General features: G+C 33.6%; 1 protein-coding gene across 1 annotated transcript; it reads left to right on the top strand.

Moving 5' to 3' along the window:
- Positions 1-13,449: 13,449 nt before the first annotated feature.
- On the top strand, positions 13,450-14,724 carry LOC128126065 (putative calcium-transporting ATPase 11, plasma membrane-type). The gene is made up of 5 exons (XM_052763790.1): positions 13,450-13,809; positions 13,904-14,041; positions 14,182-14,259; positions 14,365-14,454; positions 14,575-14,724. The coding sequence occupies exons 1-5, from the start codon at positions 13,450-13,452 to the stop codon at positions 14,722-14,724; spliced, it is 816 nt and encodes a 271-aa protein (XP_052619750.1).
- The last annotated feature ends 4,029 nt before the right edge of the window (positions 14,725-18,753 follow it).

Genomic DNA, 18,753 nt, shown 5'->3' with positions numbered 1-18,753 from the left:
TCGAAAATAGCAGCGTACTTCATTAAATGGGGTTTCTAAGGATTTTGACCAAAAATACGATCGGTTTTTTTGGAAAAATACAATCGTGTTTTTATGTTTCTTGTTCCGGAAGTTGTTGGCTTTCTGATCACTTTAATCCCTAGACGTTCCTAGAAGACGAAAACGACTTCTGAAGGCGATTTTCTGCATTTTTTTTATCACTTTCAGAAGATCTGAAGGTTGTGGATCAGCTCATACATTTATTTTAGTAAGATTTAGCTATTTAATGTCTCTTTTTACCGTTCTAGATCATATTTTAGCCTTATCTGGCTAAACCCTAGACTTCAGTTCTACATAGATTAGTACTTTTCATGTAATCAATCATTAGACTTGGTTTTCATTGTGTGATTCTATCTATATATTTTAGTTTTATGCTTAATTAATGTTTGATTTGTATTCTTTTTAGCCTAATCACCTAATTAGGGTTTAATCATTCTATTTAATTAGTTGTTGAAATCCGTAATTGTTTTAATAAACTGGTAATAAGTAACAAGTATCAGATTGGTTCCGTGTTAGGATTTAACTATTATATAAACTGAAATTTCATATTTTTACGCTTCCGATCTTGTGAGAAGTATTGAGTATTGTTGAGAATTTTACACAAATCTTAATGATGTTTTTCTTATTTTAATTAAGAGCTTATTTAATTAGATAAGTAAAAAAGTTAGGATTAATTGAAGAGCTTGTTTTGGTGAATTAACTAGGAAAAAGAGAATGTACAAGATCTTATTAGTTGTTCTCAATACCATCTTAGATAGAACACATCTTAAATAACCAGGTTTATGTTGATTGCATGATTAGGAAAGTCACAGGAGAACTGAATTCACTTTTTTTTTTATTAAATTTCATTAAGTTTATTTAACTTTAATTGTTAGTTTTAATTGATAATCAAAATCCCCCTTTTTATATTTATTTGTTTTTGACTAGTATGTGCCTTACACAAAGAGGCGTTAACCATTAGGTTGTGTTCTTGAGGATTCGGCCCTGCTTCCATGTGCTATCCTTTTAGTACATTTGAGCACCAAAACTCTCGGAAAGAAACCTTGTGAGTATAGTGCAAATCTACCCTCAAATCAGCCCGAAGGGCTGGAACCGCTCATCCATCATGGATACCAGTTCCTCATTGATTATGCCGAACACAACAAGCATATCCTCCAAAATAACCCCAAAAACCTCAGCAATGATCAGCTCGCACTGCTCAACATCACCCGATCTATATCCAAAGCCAAAACTTGAATCGATACCACCACCATGTTGAGTCATCACTATTATGAAACACAATAGAAAGGTCAAAATTTACACACCATTATGAAACACAAAAGAAAGATCAAAATTTGCAATAATTCCTACCCACTCTACAAGTTCCGTAGAATTCATTGGGCTTTTCTTGATTCAAGTATGGATCATGTACTTCTGATAGTACATACGCATACTACCTTCCACACCTATCCACACTTTCATCATGAATTATCCTAAATTCCTAAGTTACTTCCTTATAATCATTAACAGACTCATTCTCATAAGAGTGTAACACCACACTAAGATACTTCCTAGGTATTCCTAAGATTTCCTCACCCACCACTTAAACGCTGGAAGGTTCTTGCTAATGTTGACAAATCACTCCATGAATGCAAGCCATACATGTCCAAGATTAGATAGTCATTGGAATAGATGTGTCTACCATAAGGACTTCATCAATCAAGAATAAGCAATAAAGTTGAATCAAAGATTCTAGGGCTATCAACTCCTAAGCATGTACTACCCTCAAGCATTCATCAAACAACTCGTCATTACTAGCATTAACCCTAGAGCACACAAGTAAACAATATTATGCATAAAAATGCACCTCTCCTAAATAGGCATTCTAGCATGCAAATCCTAAGCAGATCCTTAACCTATGTCTATCATACGTATCATAATACAATAAAATTCACATAACAAAAACGCATGAGGATTTTACGAATTACTTACTTGTGCTTCGGCTGATTGCATGCGCCACACCCCTTTAATTTATAAGATCTTTTTAAAAAGTATTTTGTAAAAGATTTCTCAACCCTCGGTTTGAGTTCAAACGCTCCCCGTGCTAGCCGAAATCCCTTAAACCAAGGTTCTAATACCAACTTGTATCGTCCCAAAAATTGTAGATAAAATTTTTAATTTTAAATATAGTAAAACCATTCGATATCATTCCAACTCAAGTTAATCCAAACATAAGTTTTGAATGTAAATACCAAAGTATAAGTTTTAAAAGCAAATATTAGAGTGGAAACATGAAATAGATAATGTGGAATCTTAGGTGGATGCGATGCATTTAGACAGAGCTCTTCCCTTTAGTACAAGAAGTACCTGAAACATTTTAACTTAAACCGTAAGCACAAAGATTAGTGAGTCCCAAAGATACCACATACAATATATAACATATCACGGTAGGTCGTGCCCCAAGGGCGTGTTTCAACCCGTGTGAATGTTTATGGTCAACTCACAGTCTTACTTCCTTTGCTGCAGCCCCCCTACACTCTTTTCTGCTATGCCCCCTATAGTATTTCATGCAAAAGTCACAAAGATTGTCTAGCATACAAGAATACTTATAATTCTACATAGTATACTGAGAAAACCCACCTCGCAATCAAATCAAACAAACACCACAACTCACATAAAATGTAAAGGTTGGTACTACCAACCACAAAGATTTGACCCTAGGTCAAAAATAGTCAAAAACTCAATGGTCAACAATCAAAGTCAATGGTTAATCCTACCAACCGTCACGTCACGGCCAACCGTTGGTCGTGCTGTGGTGACTAGGAGGCAAAACAGACACGTGACATTTTTCCCACTGCATCGTGGCCAACCCTTAACCATGCCACAATTTATTTGGAAGATCAAATCCATTATTAAGATTTTAATTCATTAAATCCAGAATTTAAACTTTCTAGAATGTTTTTCTACACCCTAAAAATCCATAAAAATTGCAACTTTATGGACATGCATGTCCAATGCATCGCATGCACCATTTTAAGTCAAAATGGTGACATATGGCTAAATCTCCATGCATGACACAAAATGAAGCTAATAATCTTGATCCAATACGTAAAACATTCTTGAGACCTTAAGGGAAAATAAAGTTGCAAACTTTAATACTAAAACTCTATCCATAAAAAGATTCAAATCCGGAGACTTACAAAGGTCCAAGAGGTGCACAAGATGTTGAATCAGTCTTGCTTGCTGCCCTAAAGTTTCATTAATGCGCTTCCTTTTCCTTTAAATGTCAAAAACAATCACAAGAGGCTCAAAATTAAAAGGATATGCTAGGGTTTGGGGGTGAACTCTTATGGGTGATGGAGGTTGAGGGTGGACAAAAACCTAGCCCCTACATCCTTTAAATAGGGCTCAAGGCCCGAAACCATAGGGTTTTATGCATAAAGCGGTGCCACGCCGTGAAACTTAAATTTCCACCATGTCGTGGTGGTGTGGCAACACCATGCCGTGGTACCACAAACACCGTGATTCGGGGAGGCAAAATCTACAAAATCCAAATTAATCTAAAACCATGCATAAATTTAACTCATACCTAAATTGAGTGTTATAAGGACCATTTGTGAAATTTTGTCTTTTAAAGAATGATGTAGATTTTAGAAGTACACATTTGATTAAGTAAGTGTTTGTTCTAAAAATGTATTATAATTCTAGAAACTATACAATTGTAATAATGTTAAATATGGTTGTCTAAAGGGTGTTTGTTTTCGTGTTTTAAATCTTTGTATTAACTTATTGACTTTAAAAAGTCAATAGGTTAAAAAGAGATGTTTTGTAAACTTAAAAAGTTACTTTCTAATTTTTTAAAAGGGATATTGACATAAAAAGGTAATATACTTTTTGATTTGTCTATATATTTTGTCACTGGATTTGTTTCGTCCACATTTACCCCTTCAATTTGTTTAAACTATACACATTTAGTCCTTATGATCGGCTACTCCATTTAAGTAGAGAAAAACGACTTAATATAATAACATATTTCTCACTTTGTATACATTTAGTCCTTATATTTTTTGTTGCAAAATAATTCGTTTTTTACAAATTCAGTATTTATGACCGGTTTTTCAGGTTTTTTTCGCAACATCCTATGTGGGACAATCATTAATGAGGTGTACGGGTTGTTGATGCTTATGGCCATTTCACTTAAACCTATCCTTAATACCGTAATTAAACGTATAGAAACCATAGCACATAAATTTTTTAGATCCGGTCGGCAATAGGCCATAGATTCAATGAAACGATAGCATCGTAAAGCATATAAGACATCTTATAACATAAATCCTTTAGCACATAAAAGCAATTTAGCCATCTTCCCTAAATAAGCTAGTGCTCGTGTCTATTCATGCGTACTACCTAAAATATAATAGACACACTCCACACGACCATCGCTTAGCATTCTAAGTTTAAGTCTAGAAATCCTACAAATTTCTAGTTCACTTAAACTAATGTTCTGATACTAGCTGTGACATCCTCAATTTCACGGCCAGAAAAGACCGATTTGTTTATGCTTATTTAAAAAATCAGAGTATCCTTTTTGAAGAATAATATTGTGGAAGTTGTTTCCAAAAACATGATAATGATATTATCAAAGCATTTCAAAAGAAATGTATTTTATTTATAGGTTGATATACTCAATTCACTATAAACAATGCTCTAATACCAATCTGTCACACCCCCAAACCGGAACGGCGGAAATGTTCGGGGCGGAGGACGTCACGTAAAGTATCACAACAATGCATAATAGTAACCAAACAACAACATCATCCATTGCATTAATAAAATAATTTAATACAAGCGTGTTCTGTGTATAGTTTATAAGACACCAAAAATGAATAATCAAAATAAAGACGAGTCTTGAAAGCTCTGTCTTCTCAAAACCTGGTCATCGGTACCTATCTACTGGTGACCTAAGAATACAAGTTATTTTGAAAGCGTAGATCAACATTAAAGCTGGTGAGTTCATAAGTATTTAATGACATTGTTTGTATAAGTTTGAATGAAATGTTTGTAAATGTTTGATGTAAAAGTTTGTAAGTGTTGTTTGTAAATGTTTGAATACTTCTTAGAAAATCCTATATTTTCTACTAAAGTAGTCTTCTACCAAGACTTGACTGTTTTGTAAGTTTGTTCTTTTGTAAAAGTGATTGTTTTCCCCAAGTATGACTATCATTACCAAAATATAGTTTTCATTACCTTTTATGTGAGAAGATCACAATACGAATGAAAAGGGAAAATAAAGATGTACCGTAGTTTTATTTAAGTAACTACCAATGTACTAACTACCTTAAACCTGTTTATTTAATTAAGGTAATATGTGATGAGATTATAACCATACTTGATTGACTAGTAAGACACGACGTTCAAGACGCCGAATTGGTGTGACATTCGTCACCCGTAGACCTGCAGGTCCCACTGTAGCTAGCAACAAGGTGTAGGATTGTCAATCCCGTATAGATCTATACGTAAATTCACGCTCTCCTCCCTGGAGACTTTGGTTGCAAAATGTGACACGACAGTATATTGCCGCGCCATGAAGTAGTGGCTCACATAAATGTTATCTTGTTATTGTATTAGTGTAGTATGTTCCCTCTGTTTCTATATGTTGTATTTTTTCTCTGTTCTAGTATGTATTATGTTCTCTCTGTTTCTCATTATAGTATGTTTGAACTGACTCTTGTACATTTTGTTGTTCTAGAAATAGTAGGCAGTGACTTCCTAAACTATACCAATTATAGTTTACTAGTAAAGTTGTTTGAATGACTGATTATGTTTGAACACCTTTGCTACCCAAAGGTATTTGACTCAAAGAAAGGACTTTTATGTCTATATACATATACATAATATATAACTAAGATTCAAACGACATTCGGAGAAACAACCGAATACCCTAAGTCCACAACCAAACAAGGAACATGAGATAAGGCGAGTTATCAGTCCTAAGCCCTTTCAACCTTATTTATATAAATATATTCACATAGACATGATTTTCACAATATATAAGTTTAAAAGAGTTAATAAAGAATTTAACATATAAAAGAGTTTTAACCATTTGAATGGCTTTAGATGACTTGATGTCAGTTTATAAAAAGGTTTTTGAAACAGTTTGATAACATAGTTTTGAAGAATAAAAAATCTACTTGATTTGTAGTTATTAATCACATGTGATTGATATAATAACCATAATGTTTTCTACTTGTATTCTCCCACATAAAAGCATTTAAAATCATTTAAAAGATAAGTTTAAGGGGGTATGAACTCACCTGCAGTGAGTGATACAAATGAAAGTTTGATATAGGATGCTAAGTGTCAAGTGAAGCCTCGAGCACAAACGGATCCTAATAAGCATATAATGATACATATATGGATATAATTAGTGTTTATACAACTAGTTATCAAAGGAAACCACCCTAGGAACTAGGAAACACTTAGATTGAAGTGTTAGAAGCACAAAGAATTGCATAAAATGGGTGTATGGCCACACTAGTGTGTGTACGGCCAAGTGGTGTACGACCACTTGTGTGTACGACCACATTTGTATGGCCGTACACTCCTTGAAGAACATGCCCAAAAAGGTGGTCTAAGGCTCTATATGGCATCCTCTAAGTGTCTATGATCTTGTGTTGGAATATAACATGAGTTTGAGGCCAAAAATGCACTAATCAAGGGGTGTACGACCATATGACGGGTGTACGGCCGTACACTCTTTGTGTTTATGCATTATATGATGTTTCAAGGCTAGAAAAGGAGTGATTCATAAGCCTAACCAGAAGATGGAAGAGATACTTACGAATTAGAAGCCTTTGGGGGTGTTTAAGGTCCAAGAACTAGTGTGTGTTCTTGGTGTTCTTGAAGATCTAACCAAAAGATGTAATTTCATGGATGAAATCATGGATCTTCACTAGATAGTGTAATGAATCAACAAATCAAAGGAAGTAACACTTACATTTTGAAGATCTAGGTGAAAAACCCGATGATAGTTGAGAGAGAATCGATTTCTTGGCTTGAATGAGTGAAAAGTGATTAAAAATGGCTAAGTCCCACTTATATATGTGAGAGTGTACGGCCAGGAGGGGGATGTACGGCCATACACCCATGTGTACGGCCGTACACTCCTCTTGAAGGAGTGTTTGTCCCTTTTGAGATGTGATGAACTTAAGGAACTCATTTCTAAACCCTAACTTTGAAGGTACTAGGCTTAGAACACTCAAACAGACTCTAAACAATGCTAAAAGATAGCAGAAACGAGTCTGACTTTGATTGAATTGAACAGTTGTACAAGATAGAAATTTCGGGTTGTCACATCTATGCGTAAGATGAAAGTAACTATGCACTCACTTGTTGAAGTGACGATTCAAAATTCGGACAGCGCTTCGCTTCTAGCAATTGTCTTTTCCTTTGATGAAACCTAGTGTCATTATCACTAAGTCTTAATCTAATATTTATTTCGAGTAATTGTTAGTCTATATTCATCATTAATTCAAAGTCCACTTCAAGGTCTGTCAATTAAGGAACAACCAGGTAGGATCATATCGAAGGTAGGGTCTGTTTGGTATACAAACTATACTGTTTGGAAATCTCACTTTAAACACCTCACTAAATCCATCCTAGACATCTTCCCCATGAGTAGATCAATCAGTATAACGACTTGGAATCATTGATAAATCTTGTTTATAGGTCCATAATAACGATAATGAACTTAAACATAAGATATACTTAAAGTACGATAAGCATAACTTAACTTAAAGGTGGTTTAGCGAGAAACCAGACTCTGTGCTGGCAGAACTTCCAAATCGAAAGCTCTATTTCTCAGGGCTTTTTGACGCTCCGGGGCTTCGCTAATAACATCTAGTAAGTGCTATAGAAAAGGTCTTAGGACCTTGGGGGGGGGGGGGGGGGGGGGGTTTGGGAGAGAATGGAGTTGAAAGGTGTGAAGAAATGAGTGAAATTTGTCTCTATTTATAGGTTGTCCATGTGCTCATCACATCGTGAGACACGTCTCTCTCATCTTAAGCACGTGTAGGCACCATGGCTTCGCCTAGTGCTAACACGTGGCGCAGGACGCAAGTAAAACAATCAATATTAGAAAATTCACAATTTTTGCATACAAGCTTCGTTTTTGACATTCTTTATATCCATACGTAGGTATTGACAATATCTACAACTTTTCTTTTGACCCCATTGGGTAATTCCCGACTGATCTTAAATTTAATAGGATGAGAAGATTACACTATTAATGACCATGTAAAATTCATAACTTCCACATATAGACTCAGTTTTCGACCGTCTTTTTATCGTTGAACTCATATTAATGAGATCTTCAATTCTAATTTGGATCATTTTGACTAAAAATTGACCAATCTAAAATTCGATTTCTGAGTTGTATACTTCTATGCTGAAACTTCGAAAAATCATAACTTCCTCTTATGAAGTCTGATTTGGAGGTTCTCTATATGCATGCTCTCGGTTTAACGTCTACTACGACTTTTGTTAGATCTCTAATGATAAATTTTTTTTTCAAAAATTTACTTTTTATGATACTCGGAGCCCTGCCGGTTTAATCGTGAAACTTCTACGGGTCATAACTTCTTCGTTATAAGTCGGATTTCAGCGTTCTTTATATGTACGAAATCTTTGTGACATATACTATAGCTTTGGTTAAGATAATTTATCCTAAGTAATCTTCTATCAAAAAGTCATTTTTAACACTTATTATCTCTAAATTGACTAGCCCGAATCTGCGAGTGTTACACGTAACGGCATGTATAAGTTTAAGATTTACCCAATCAATGACAGGGATATATAGCCTAAGTCTAATTACCCAACAACACATAAATATGCTAGTCATCACAAACATGTGTAAGTTTAGTAATCATTATCTTAATATTTACACAAAATATCATGTTTAATGATGTATTATTTCTATATGTCCATATGTGAAGACCTAAGAAGAATAGGATGAGAATAGGCGTGGATGAGACTGCTACCCATGGTAATCAGTTTGCACGTAAAGAAACTAAACTTTATAGGAAGTACATCATTGTTACATGTAGAAAATGACATAATATAAGATACAACTCAAGGAGTTATAATGGTTAATATTATGTCATATTTTGTTTAACATTATGTATGTTGTCGTTACATTATATGCAAATTTTTTACAATTTTTTTGGTATTGGTTATTTATGTTGCCTACTTTATTTGTTCAAAAAATACATCTTGCTTTCATATTCATTGCTATTAAGAAAAGTTTGGGCAACTTTGTTACTCTTTTTTTCTAAATGGTTATAAAGCAAAAATATATGGTAACTGTCATATATAAATCTGCCATTACTTAACTAAATACAATTTAGATGAAAAAATCAAAACTTTATCAACACAATAGACATTCAATTTAATACAACAACGAAGAACCATTACAACATAGTCAGTTCTTACTAAACCGAACACTATAAGATCTATAAAACCACTATTTTACCTAAAAACAAAGAACCATCCACATAAACCTACTGGTTCAAATTTTACAGAAAAAAACAAAGATGAAAAAAAAGGAAGTAATAACACATAAACTTGTATTGTTGGTACATTAAAGGGCTTTTTCTAACATGTTCTTTGCCCTTAGCAGCCTTGGAATAAACCACAAATGCCTTAGGGCACCTTGTGGGGTCAAAACACCCAATAAAACCATAATTTGATCTAACTTGATAACAACACCCAAATATAAGATGTAGGTTGTGATTGGTCCATGATGTAACGATTACCTCTTGGCTACCACATCCACACATAACCTCTTTCCCTATTTTTGTATAAGTCTGATTGATTTTTTTGTAAAAGCATGAAGGAATAAGCATTTAAGGAAGTGGGTTTAAGGAAGAAGAAGACGATAATCTTTTAAATAAAAATGAGCGTTATGAGAGAAGGAAAACGTGAAAAGATATTTTTTACTCTTATGTGAAGGGAAAATGGTCTTTTTTTTAATAGAGCTCATTAGGTGGTAACACCTGCATGACCACTCATGCAAGTTGTAAACTAAATGACCAAAACTATAATTTACTCTTGAAAACGTTACACCAAAGGGGGGGGGGGGGGGGGGGGGGGGGGGGGGGGGGAGGAGGAGGAGGAGGAGGAGGAGGAGGTTGAGATTGTGTTTTACAACAACAAAAACTAACTTATGTTGTAATAAAACAATTAAAAAAAATGGAATAGTTTATAAAATGAAAAAAAAAAAAAAAACTATAGTTTATAATTTTTTTGTATTTGATAAATCTATTTATAATTGTAAAATAACAAATAAGAAAAAGGAAAAAGAATATGATGGTCGATATTAATGTCTTTTTATCTCTAAGCATCCTTCTTCACAAGCTTCTCCCTCTCGAAAAAAACCAAACCGACAACGCTTCCTGTTTTTTCTATTCCATGTCATTCCATTCCGGGAAAAAGTAATTAAATTTTCAAAAATTGGATAATGACTTAAAAGTGTAATATATTTTTCGGTTTGTACACGTTTTGTCATTGAATATTTTTTTGTCCACATTTACTCCTTCAACTTAATTAAATCGTATATATTTAGTCCTAATGGTCGGCTACTCTAAGTAAGCCGGAAAAAATGAATTAATAGGGTAATATATCAAATGTCGATATAAAAATCGTAAGTAAAAATATATTACTTTTTAATTAGAATAATCTAAACAAAAGTTGTAGTAGACTCAAATACAAACTTGTCGATATAAAGATCGTTAAAATTTGAGATCATACAAATTTCTAGTTCACTTAAACTAATGCTCTGTGGAGATGTCTAGAAACATTGTTTTTGATTTTATGCATTGTAAGGACAAGTTTTAATATTTCTTCTTTATCAATAAAGGTGAAGTTTTACTTTACATAATTGTCTTATTTTATTTATATTTTATTGCAATGACATTAATGAGTATGTTTCTAATAATAAAAATATTAATTATGTATTTGATTCTTATAATATCGCATTTATGTTACTGTCATAATTGACCACGTGAAAAGAACTCTCACCACCAATTGGACAGATACTTGGAGTCATACAATTTGAATTGCATGATGCATGAGAATCTTGTTCATTGGAAAATTATGACTAATTTATTAGTCACATGTTTATGTGAGGAAAGTGAAGGACTAATGGATCTAGTACATGTTGATATGGACTTTTCAAATTCACTACAAGGGACGGTAACTCTATTCGTCATGATTTACTTATGATTCAGTAAATATGATTGTGTTTATAAGATTAAGAATCATTCTAGTACTTTAGTATCCTATTTTATGGCCATCTTAGTAATTATGGAATTGTATCACACTTAATGCTCAAAGAACATCTTAATGCAATTGTATGACTTAGAATAGGAATCGAGTATTGTTGCAAATATTTCATTTATAGATGAATCGTACTTTGTTCCAATCAGTTTTTAAAGATATGATCTAGGAACTACAAATCGTATCTTGAAACTCATTTCAAACTAAAAAGGTTGATAACACCTCATAATATGTGGATTAATCATGTTTTCCTTACTCTATCACATTTAGAATTGGAGTTGTGATGTTTCGTTGATCGAGAAACAAAAGATAAACTAAGTCTAATTCTATGTACTGTTTCCTTGTTGGGAATCCGCATGAATTTTTGAATTTTTGTTTTAGCTCATCAATGAATGTTCTTTGATAGTAACCTATATTCCAAGAAGCCAGTGAGAGTCATATTGATCTTGAGAGCTTCAAGAGTCAGCCGACAATGATCCTTTTAGTTATCACTAGTACGCAACCTAAGGTTGAAAACCTGTCATGGTTTAATTGAAGTATTCTTATTTCTATGAACTTCTAGTTAAGTGTGCAACACTTTTGATTTCTATGTTTTTCATTTTAATGCAAAAGTAAAGTGCGTTGGTCAGCAAAAACACACTGTTCAATATGGGTGAGCTGCTAGCGACACAGAAGCATGATAGGCCTTGAGCTGCCATAAAATAAGAAATTTAGAATAGGAAAGTTAGGTCTATGGGAAAACTAATTTTGAACTTGGTTTGTCCTATACTTTGTCTTATGACTATAGTTTAGAAATGATAGATTCACATTGATTGGAACGTATGCACCTTGAAATCTAGGTGGCAAAAGGTTTCACTCTAATTCAAGAAAAAATTATGAGAAAATACCTTCGTTGATAGATTTTAATGATCTGATATATATCGATATGGATATTAGTTATGTTAATGGCATTCTAAAATTCATAATATGATTATGACATCCATCTTCATATTTCAAATTGTGAGGAATGGCAAGGAATTGTTTGAACTTTCAAGAGATATATCTATCAAGTGTTGAAGGGTTTAAACACACACATACATGCACACACATACACACTATCCAACGAAGGTGTACAAGCTTAAGAAGTCTAATTAGAGACTTAACAAAGCATCGGATAACATAAATCTTCACTTTTGTAAGAAATTCAAATGATATTGATTTCTAGAAGTCTAGTTGCACTACTAGAAAATAGACCTTTAATGACACGCTTTTTACGACACGCATTGATTAATGATACGCAAAAGGGTGTGCCCTAAAAATAATGTTAGATCTTTAGAAATTTGAAGAATTTAGAACGTGCATTTTTGCGTGCCCTAAAATTAGTGTCTCACAAAAAAAAACATAGAGGGCACTTATGTTAAACGCGTGTCTTCTAGAAATGTTACTTTATAATTTTACAAACGCGCTCTTCAGCAACTAGCAGCGGGAAAAGGAAATAAAAAAAATTAGAAAACCCGCCTTCCTTCCTTGTTTCCCTTCTTTAGCTCTGGGTGTGTTCTTTTACCACAAAAATCTTATCCACTCTTCCTCCGCCTCCCTACATCGAGTGTTGCTTGCTTCTTTCCCTTGCACTCTGACCGTCGCCACCAATTCTTCCCCATTCGTTGACATCGATCAAGGCAACAGCCATGCCATCTTCCATTATCTCTTGCAGATCGAGACATTCAAGTATATACATATTTACATTATGGCTTCAACAACTGAAACCCTAAACCTAGTTGTTCCTCAATTATATGCACTACACCGGAACCACCATATCTCCCACTCGATGTTGAAATTGTCAGAAAAGCCCTAATTTAGTATTATACTCTCAAGTCTCAATATTAGGAATGCAAATCTTAATTCTCGTTTGATTCTGATTCCCCACAGATAAATCGAAAAACACACAGGCGAAGAACCGTACTGTGGAGATCGTCATCCAACGATCATGAGTCGCGCTTTCCTGTTACGTAGACACTGTCATCACTGCTCCAGAAGAAAATCCAGTGGTGAATGGTAAGACATCGACCTCTGTTTCTGGACCCGATTTAATTTTGGACTATAACCTAGAACTACCGCATGATTCACAGACTTATTAACCCAGTATTGCATGTGGCATTCCCAAACCACCAAATCTTAGGATCTGCACAACTTACAGCTGTCCAGTTACTTTGGGTGAACTTGATCATAGACACATTGGGTGCACTGGCACTGGCCACCGAACCACCAAACAATGGTCTAATGATGCAACAACCTGTCAAAAGAACCGACAGTTTCATCACCAAGATGATGTGGCGGAATATCACTGGCCAAAGTATTTACCAAATGGATGTCCTATTTGTTCTCAATTTTATTGGGAAACCAATCTTAAATCTACAAGGCCCAAATTCAACCGCCATTCTCAACACATTTATCTTCAACAACTTTGTCTTCTGTCAGGTTATTTATTAGTACATAACTTCTAACTAATGTGTGTGTGTGTGTGTTCTTTATCAGCTTATGATTGATATATGTGACATATTGAAGTTTGTAGGTGTTTAATGAAATAAACAGTTGTGACATTGACAAGATTAATATTTTCCGTGGGATATTTAGTAGATGGATTTTTGTGGGTGTGATGATATCGACGATTGTATTTCAAGTAATAATAGTGGAGTTTCTTGGGACTTTTGCAATGTTGTAGGAATGAAATCTTAGTTTACCAGTTGGCTCTTAAGCCTGGGAAGGCAAGTCATATTTTTAAATTTTTTGTCATTATTGATTTTTGAATTCTTTTTTCATTTTTCATTTTGTTTTTGTCGTATATTATAGGTCTCTAGTCTTGCAAAAGCAATTCGTGTGATTGCAAAATTGGAAGAGCCAATTGGTCAAGTGTTAAAGAGAACAGAGGTAAGAAATGAAATGTATTATTGTTTTTGTATTACTGTTGTTTGCTTTATTTTATTATTAAATGACATGTATTATTGTTTTCTTAATAATAATTGTTACATCCAGCTGTCAGATGGATTCATCTTAGAGAAAATGTCATCACCCTTGGGTGTTCTACTTATTATCTTTGAGTCACAACCTGAGGCACTAGTTCAGGTATACACATAGGAAGTTTTTCTTAAATATTTTTTAGAGTAATTTACATTTTTGGTCCCTAAGTATAGATGACTATTGCAATTCTGTCCCCATAAGTTTCCTCTTTTAATTTTGGTACAGGTGGCTGGTGGTTTAGCTGGCGAGACACCTCACATGATAAGTGCAACTGTTAAAGGCATAACTCCATTGACTTATGAGTTTACTTATCTTGTATCCACTGTTTTTAGTGTTCTTCCATCCTATTTCTTCTTCTTCAAAGAAAAAACATAGAGATAATTAAAGTAAGTATTCTTTGTTATTATTATTTTTTTATCAATTGTCTAATAATATGATTGTTATTGGTGCATGCAAATTTAGGTCTGATAAAGGTATTAGTTGCAAAATCACAAGCTGAAGGGTTGCAAATGCATATGAAGGGCATGGTGGAGGCTTTGCTGAGCTGGCAGAGTACGAACAAGATTCATTTTAAGGCAAAGGTTAGTGAAAGATTTGGATTTATATCTTGATGATAAATTGTTATTGAAATATAATAAATGGAATGGACGATGATATGTTGTTACAGGTGAAGCTGCTGCTTGAAATGCTTGTGAAGAAATGTGGTATTGATGTTGTTAAGGAAGTTATGCCTGAAGAACATATGAAGCTGCTTACTAATATTAGAAAGGTTTGCTAAAGATTTAATGTTTTTTTTCCTTAAGAAATTAATTTGGAATTAAAATTAAACAAGTTGGAATGGAATGGAATGGAATGCATACAAAGGAACAGAATGAGCGAAAATATGTTGCTAACACCGAAACCAAATCTCGTATGTCAAAAGCAACCACCTACAGGTGGTTTCTAAAAGTGTAAAGATGAAACAAACACATAGTGCTCTACTTTTTGGAAAAAAAAACAGTAGACAAACAACTTCAACAAATGAATTCAACATTTGAATCACTAGAATCACAGATTGCTCATTCAGAAGAACATGTATAGTTTCATATAAGAATTCCTTTTTTTTTTGTTAATGATTTTATAACATGTTAAGATATGATGATGTAGATGAATAGTTGTGTGACACAAGCTCTTAAATCAACTTAAGAAGACAGACACCTGTCAATCAACCTTGAAAACAGCAAGTGGGAATTATCAAATGCTAAAGAAAAAAGGGATGTCCATAAAACGTTCTCTTCTTTCAGTTTTTTTATAATTTCAGAAACTACTAACTCAAGATATTAATTAATTACTATAATACCCTTGACTTGAGACAACAAGTACAACATTGCTGATGGTATGCGACAAAGTGTAGTAATTGAGTTGTTGTAGGGAAAAGCTAGATGGTGGACACAAGCATATGATTATATGGAGTCTGGATAACGGTTTTGTGCTTGCTGCCATTGGTGGACATATTGAAGCATTTCAATGGGTCTATAGGGGCAACTGTTCTTGATCTGCTGAGTTGTGGATTATTTAAAGCTAATCAAGTTAACTTGGGGTGAATTAGGCATAACTCAGAAGATGCATGATGCTTTATATATGGATGGGTGCTTTTCTAACAGGTAAAAGATTCTACCTTTTAGTGAGAATTTCAGTTTTAGTTTAGATCTAATGAATATTTTTTGATTACTGAAGTTCGTTGACACAAAAGAAATGCTACTACTAGATCAAGCAAACCTTCAAGTGCAAAAAGTTTTATCCACCAATCAGATAGATGAAAATGAGAAACAATGTATTGACAAAGTAATTTGTATTATTGACAATAATGGTGTCAAAACCAGATGCAATTTGGTGCAAGTAATGTTCTGTTCAATAATATGAAATTTCACTCAATTATAAGTATGATGTTGTAATCGAATGATTTAGAAGTGAGATGCTATAATAAGCAGATATGAAGCTATATATATAAAACAGAAAATGGTGGGAAAATAGTGATTGAAAAACATATTTGAAAAGTGAATAAAGGGAAACTTGTTAAAAGTTGGGACTTGATAAGGATAGTTAAAATCACATGTTTTGTAAGGATAGTTAAATTCACATGTTTTGTAAAAACGTTATTCATCTGGAAACCACCTATTGTTTGCTAAACAGGAGTAAAAACGTTATTCATTTGGAAATTCACATGTTTTGTAAGGATAGGTAAATTCACATGTTTTGAATCATTTAGACTACATGTTTCCCTCTTACATTATTTTTGTTTCATTACTCTGTAGGGTGGAGTGATGCTCTTGACCAAGCTACAAAGGAAGGGGAGATAGAGATACATTAACTGTTGTGGCGCCTATTGTTAAAAAAGAAAAGAGCAATAAAGCTTATGATGTGGACATGATATCTGAAACAAGAAGGTGCCCCTTAATAGCAATGTAGTATTAGGTTATATAGTTAGAGAAAACCTCTTAATAACAACGTACAATCATATTCTTTTAATATCAATGTATTACAATTTTTTTGACATAATGTTATTGGATGAAATTGAATGTTTTGGTATATAATTTTTTCTATATTTTTGTATTATGCGTAAAAGAGTATCGTAAAGGCACGTCGTATATGCATATTGTAAATGGTTGCTGAAATTTATGACACACAAATGCGTGTCATCTTCATTTATGACAGGGGCTATAATGATACGCATTGCGTGTCCTAAATGCGCATCCTAAGGTTACGACACGCAAATGCGTGTCGTCTTCCTTTATGACGGGGCCTTCCTTGATACGCATTGCGTGTCGTAAACGCGCGTCGTAAATGCGCGTCGTCTATAGACAACGCGCAAAAGCGTGTCGTCTCTCGTTATGACAGGGCCTTCCTTGACACACATTTGCGCGTTGTCTGAGCGTTTTACGACGCGCAATGAGCGTCGTAAAAGGCCTTTTTTCTATTAGTGTTGATTTCTGGGTACATGTCATAGATAGTGGGAGCATTATTGTTTTGATGGAATTGCGTGAGGATAATATTTCTCGTAGGAAAAAATGTATCTATTTTTTCAAATTGCAAATTTTGAAAAATGTTGCGCTATAGTAAACCTTGGGGAGATGGCACTCATACTTCATTTCGAATATAAAGGTTTAGATTATATAGTTTTACAGAACTTACTCAAAGACATATATATGAATATCATGTTGAAAAGTTTCAACATAGGAGATTCTATATGGAAATATTATAGAAAGACATTGAGTATATATTAAATCTTTGAACAGGTAATAATGAGTCGAGTCCCTTATGCTTCAGATATAGGATCGATCATATATGCTATAATATTTGATTATTTTAATTTTCAAGTGCCTTGAGCGTTGTGAGAAAAAAATTAGAACTTTATGTGAATAAAGTTGTTAAACAACTGTCAAGAACATTCTAAGGTTTTACCAAAGAATGGTTGCTTGTGGACATTTGGAAATATGATATTATTTAGGATGATCCATAGTGACACGTTTTGGATTGAGATGATTCTTGGTCAGAATTGACGGTCATATGGAAATATGGAAATGTTATAATGGGAGATGGTTGAGAAATCTACATATGAGTTGGAAACTTTAATGCCAAAGAAGTGTTCAAGGAGTGTACCTTGAATTTAAGACTTCATAACCATGGAATTGTTTCAAGTAACAAGTTCCACTGGAACATTTCGTATTATCGAAGGCTCGGTCTCTGTAACTTTAGAACCTCGACATCACAGAAGGACAATGCATGTAAAGATGAAATTGCAATACATATTAAATTATGATAAGAATTAGGAATTGTGAAATGAGCATCATTGAAGTAATGACTTGTCGATCTGTTCACAAAGAAAGGACCATAGATAGGCATAATATACATGTTTATAATATGACATGACTGATGTTATTTAATTCAAGTGGTTAGTTGATTCCATGAAATAATATACAATGAATAAACTCGTAATTGTTATGATGATTAGATAATAGGGATTTATTTATATTCAAAGGGTATGATACCATAGTTAATTAGTTTATTATTGTGCTTCACTTTGCATGTTTACTTTCCCGAGTAATTTAAATATTATTCAAAATTCCACAGTCAGTCATGCTTTTGGGAGTAGGTATTTAATTAAGACTGACATGCATTGTTTGTAGATTGTCCATGGAGATTGGACATTGCATATTGATTGTTGCAATATTCATGAGTACTTAGAAAATGGAGATTTTAAGTATTAGATAAAACCACACTTAGAGATTACTTCATGGAGTCAATCACAAGTAATTATAAGACAATAATATCTTATATTCTTCAAATGAAGATATATAAGTTGTAATTTGCAAGTCAGTTGTGCATTGGGATTATGTAAACGCATCAGTAACTTGATATTATAAA

This window comes from Lactuca sativa, chromosome 5 (assembly GCF_002870075.4).
Source record: "Lactuca sativa cultivar Salinas chromosome 5, Lsat_Salinas_v11, whole genome shotgun sequence".
NCBI classification, from domain to species: domain Eukaryota; kingdom Viridiplantae; phylum Streptophyta; class Magnoliopsida; order Asterales; family Asteraceae; genus Lactuca; species Lactuca sativa.
Note: the sequence above shows the minus strand (reverse complement) of the source record. Positions and strands in the feature narration are given on the sequence as shown.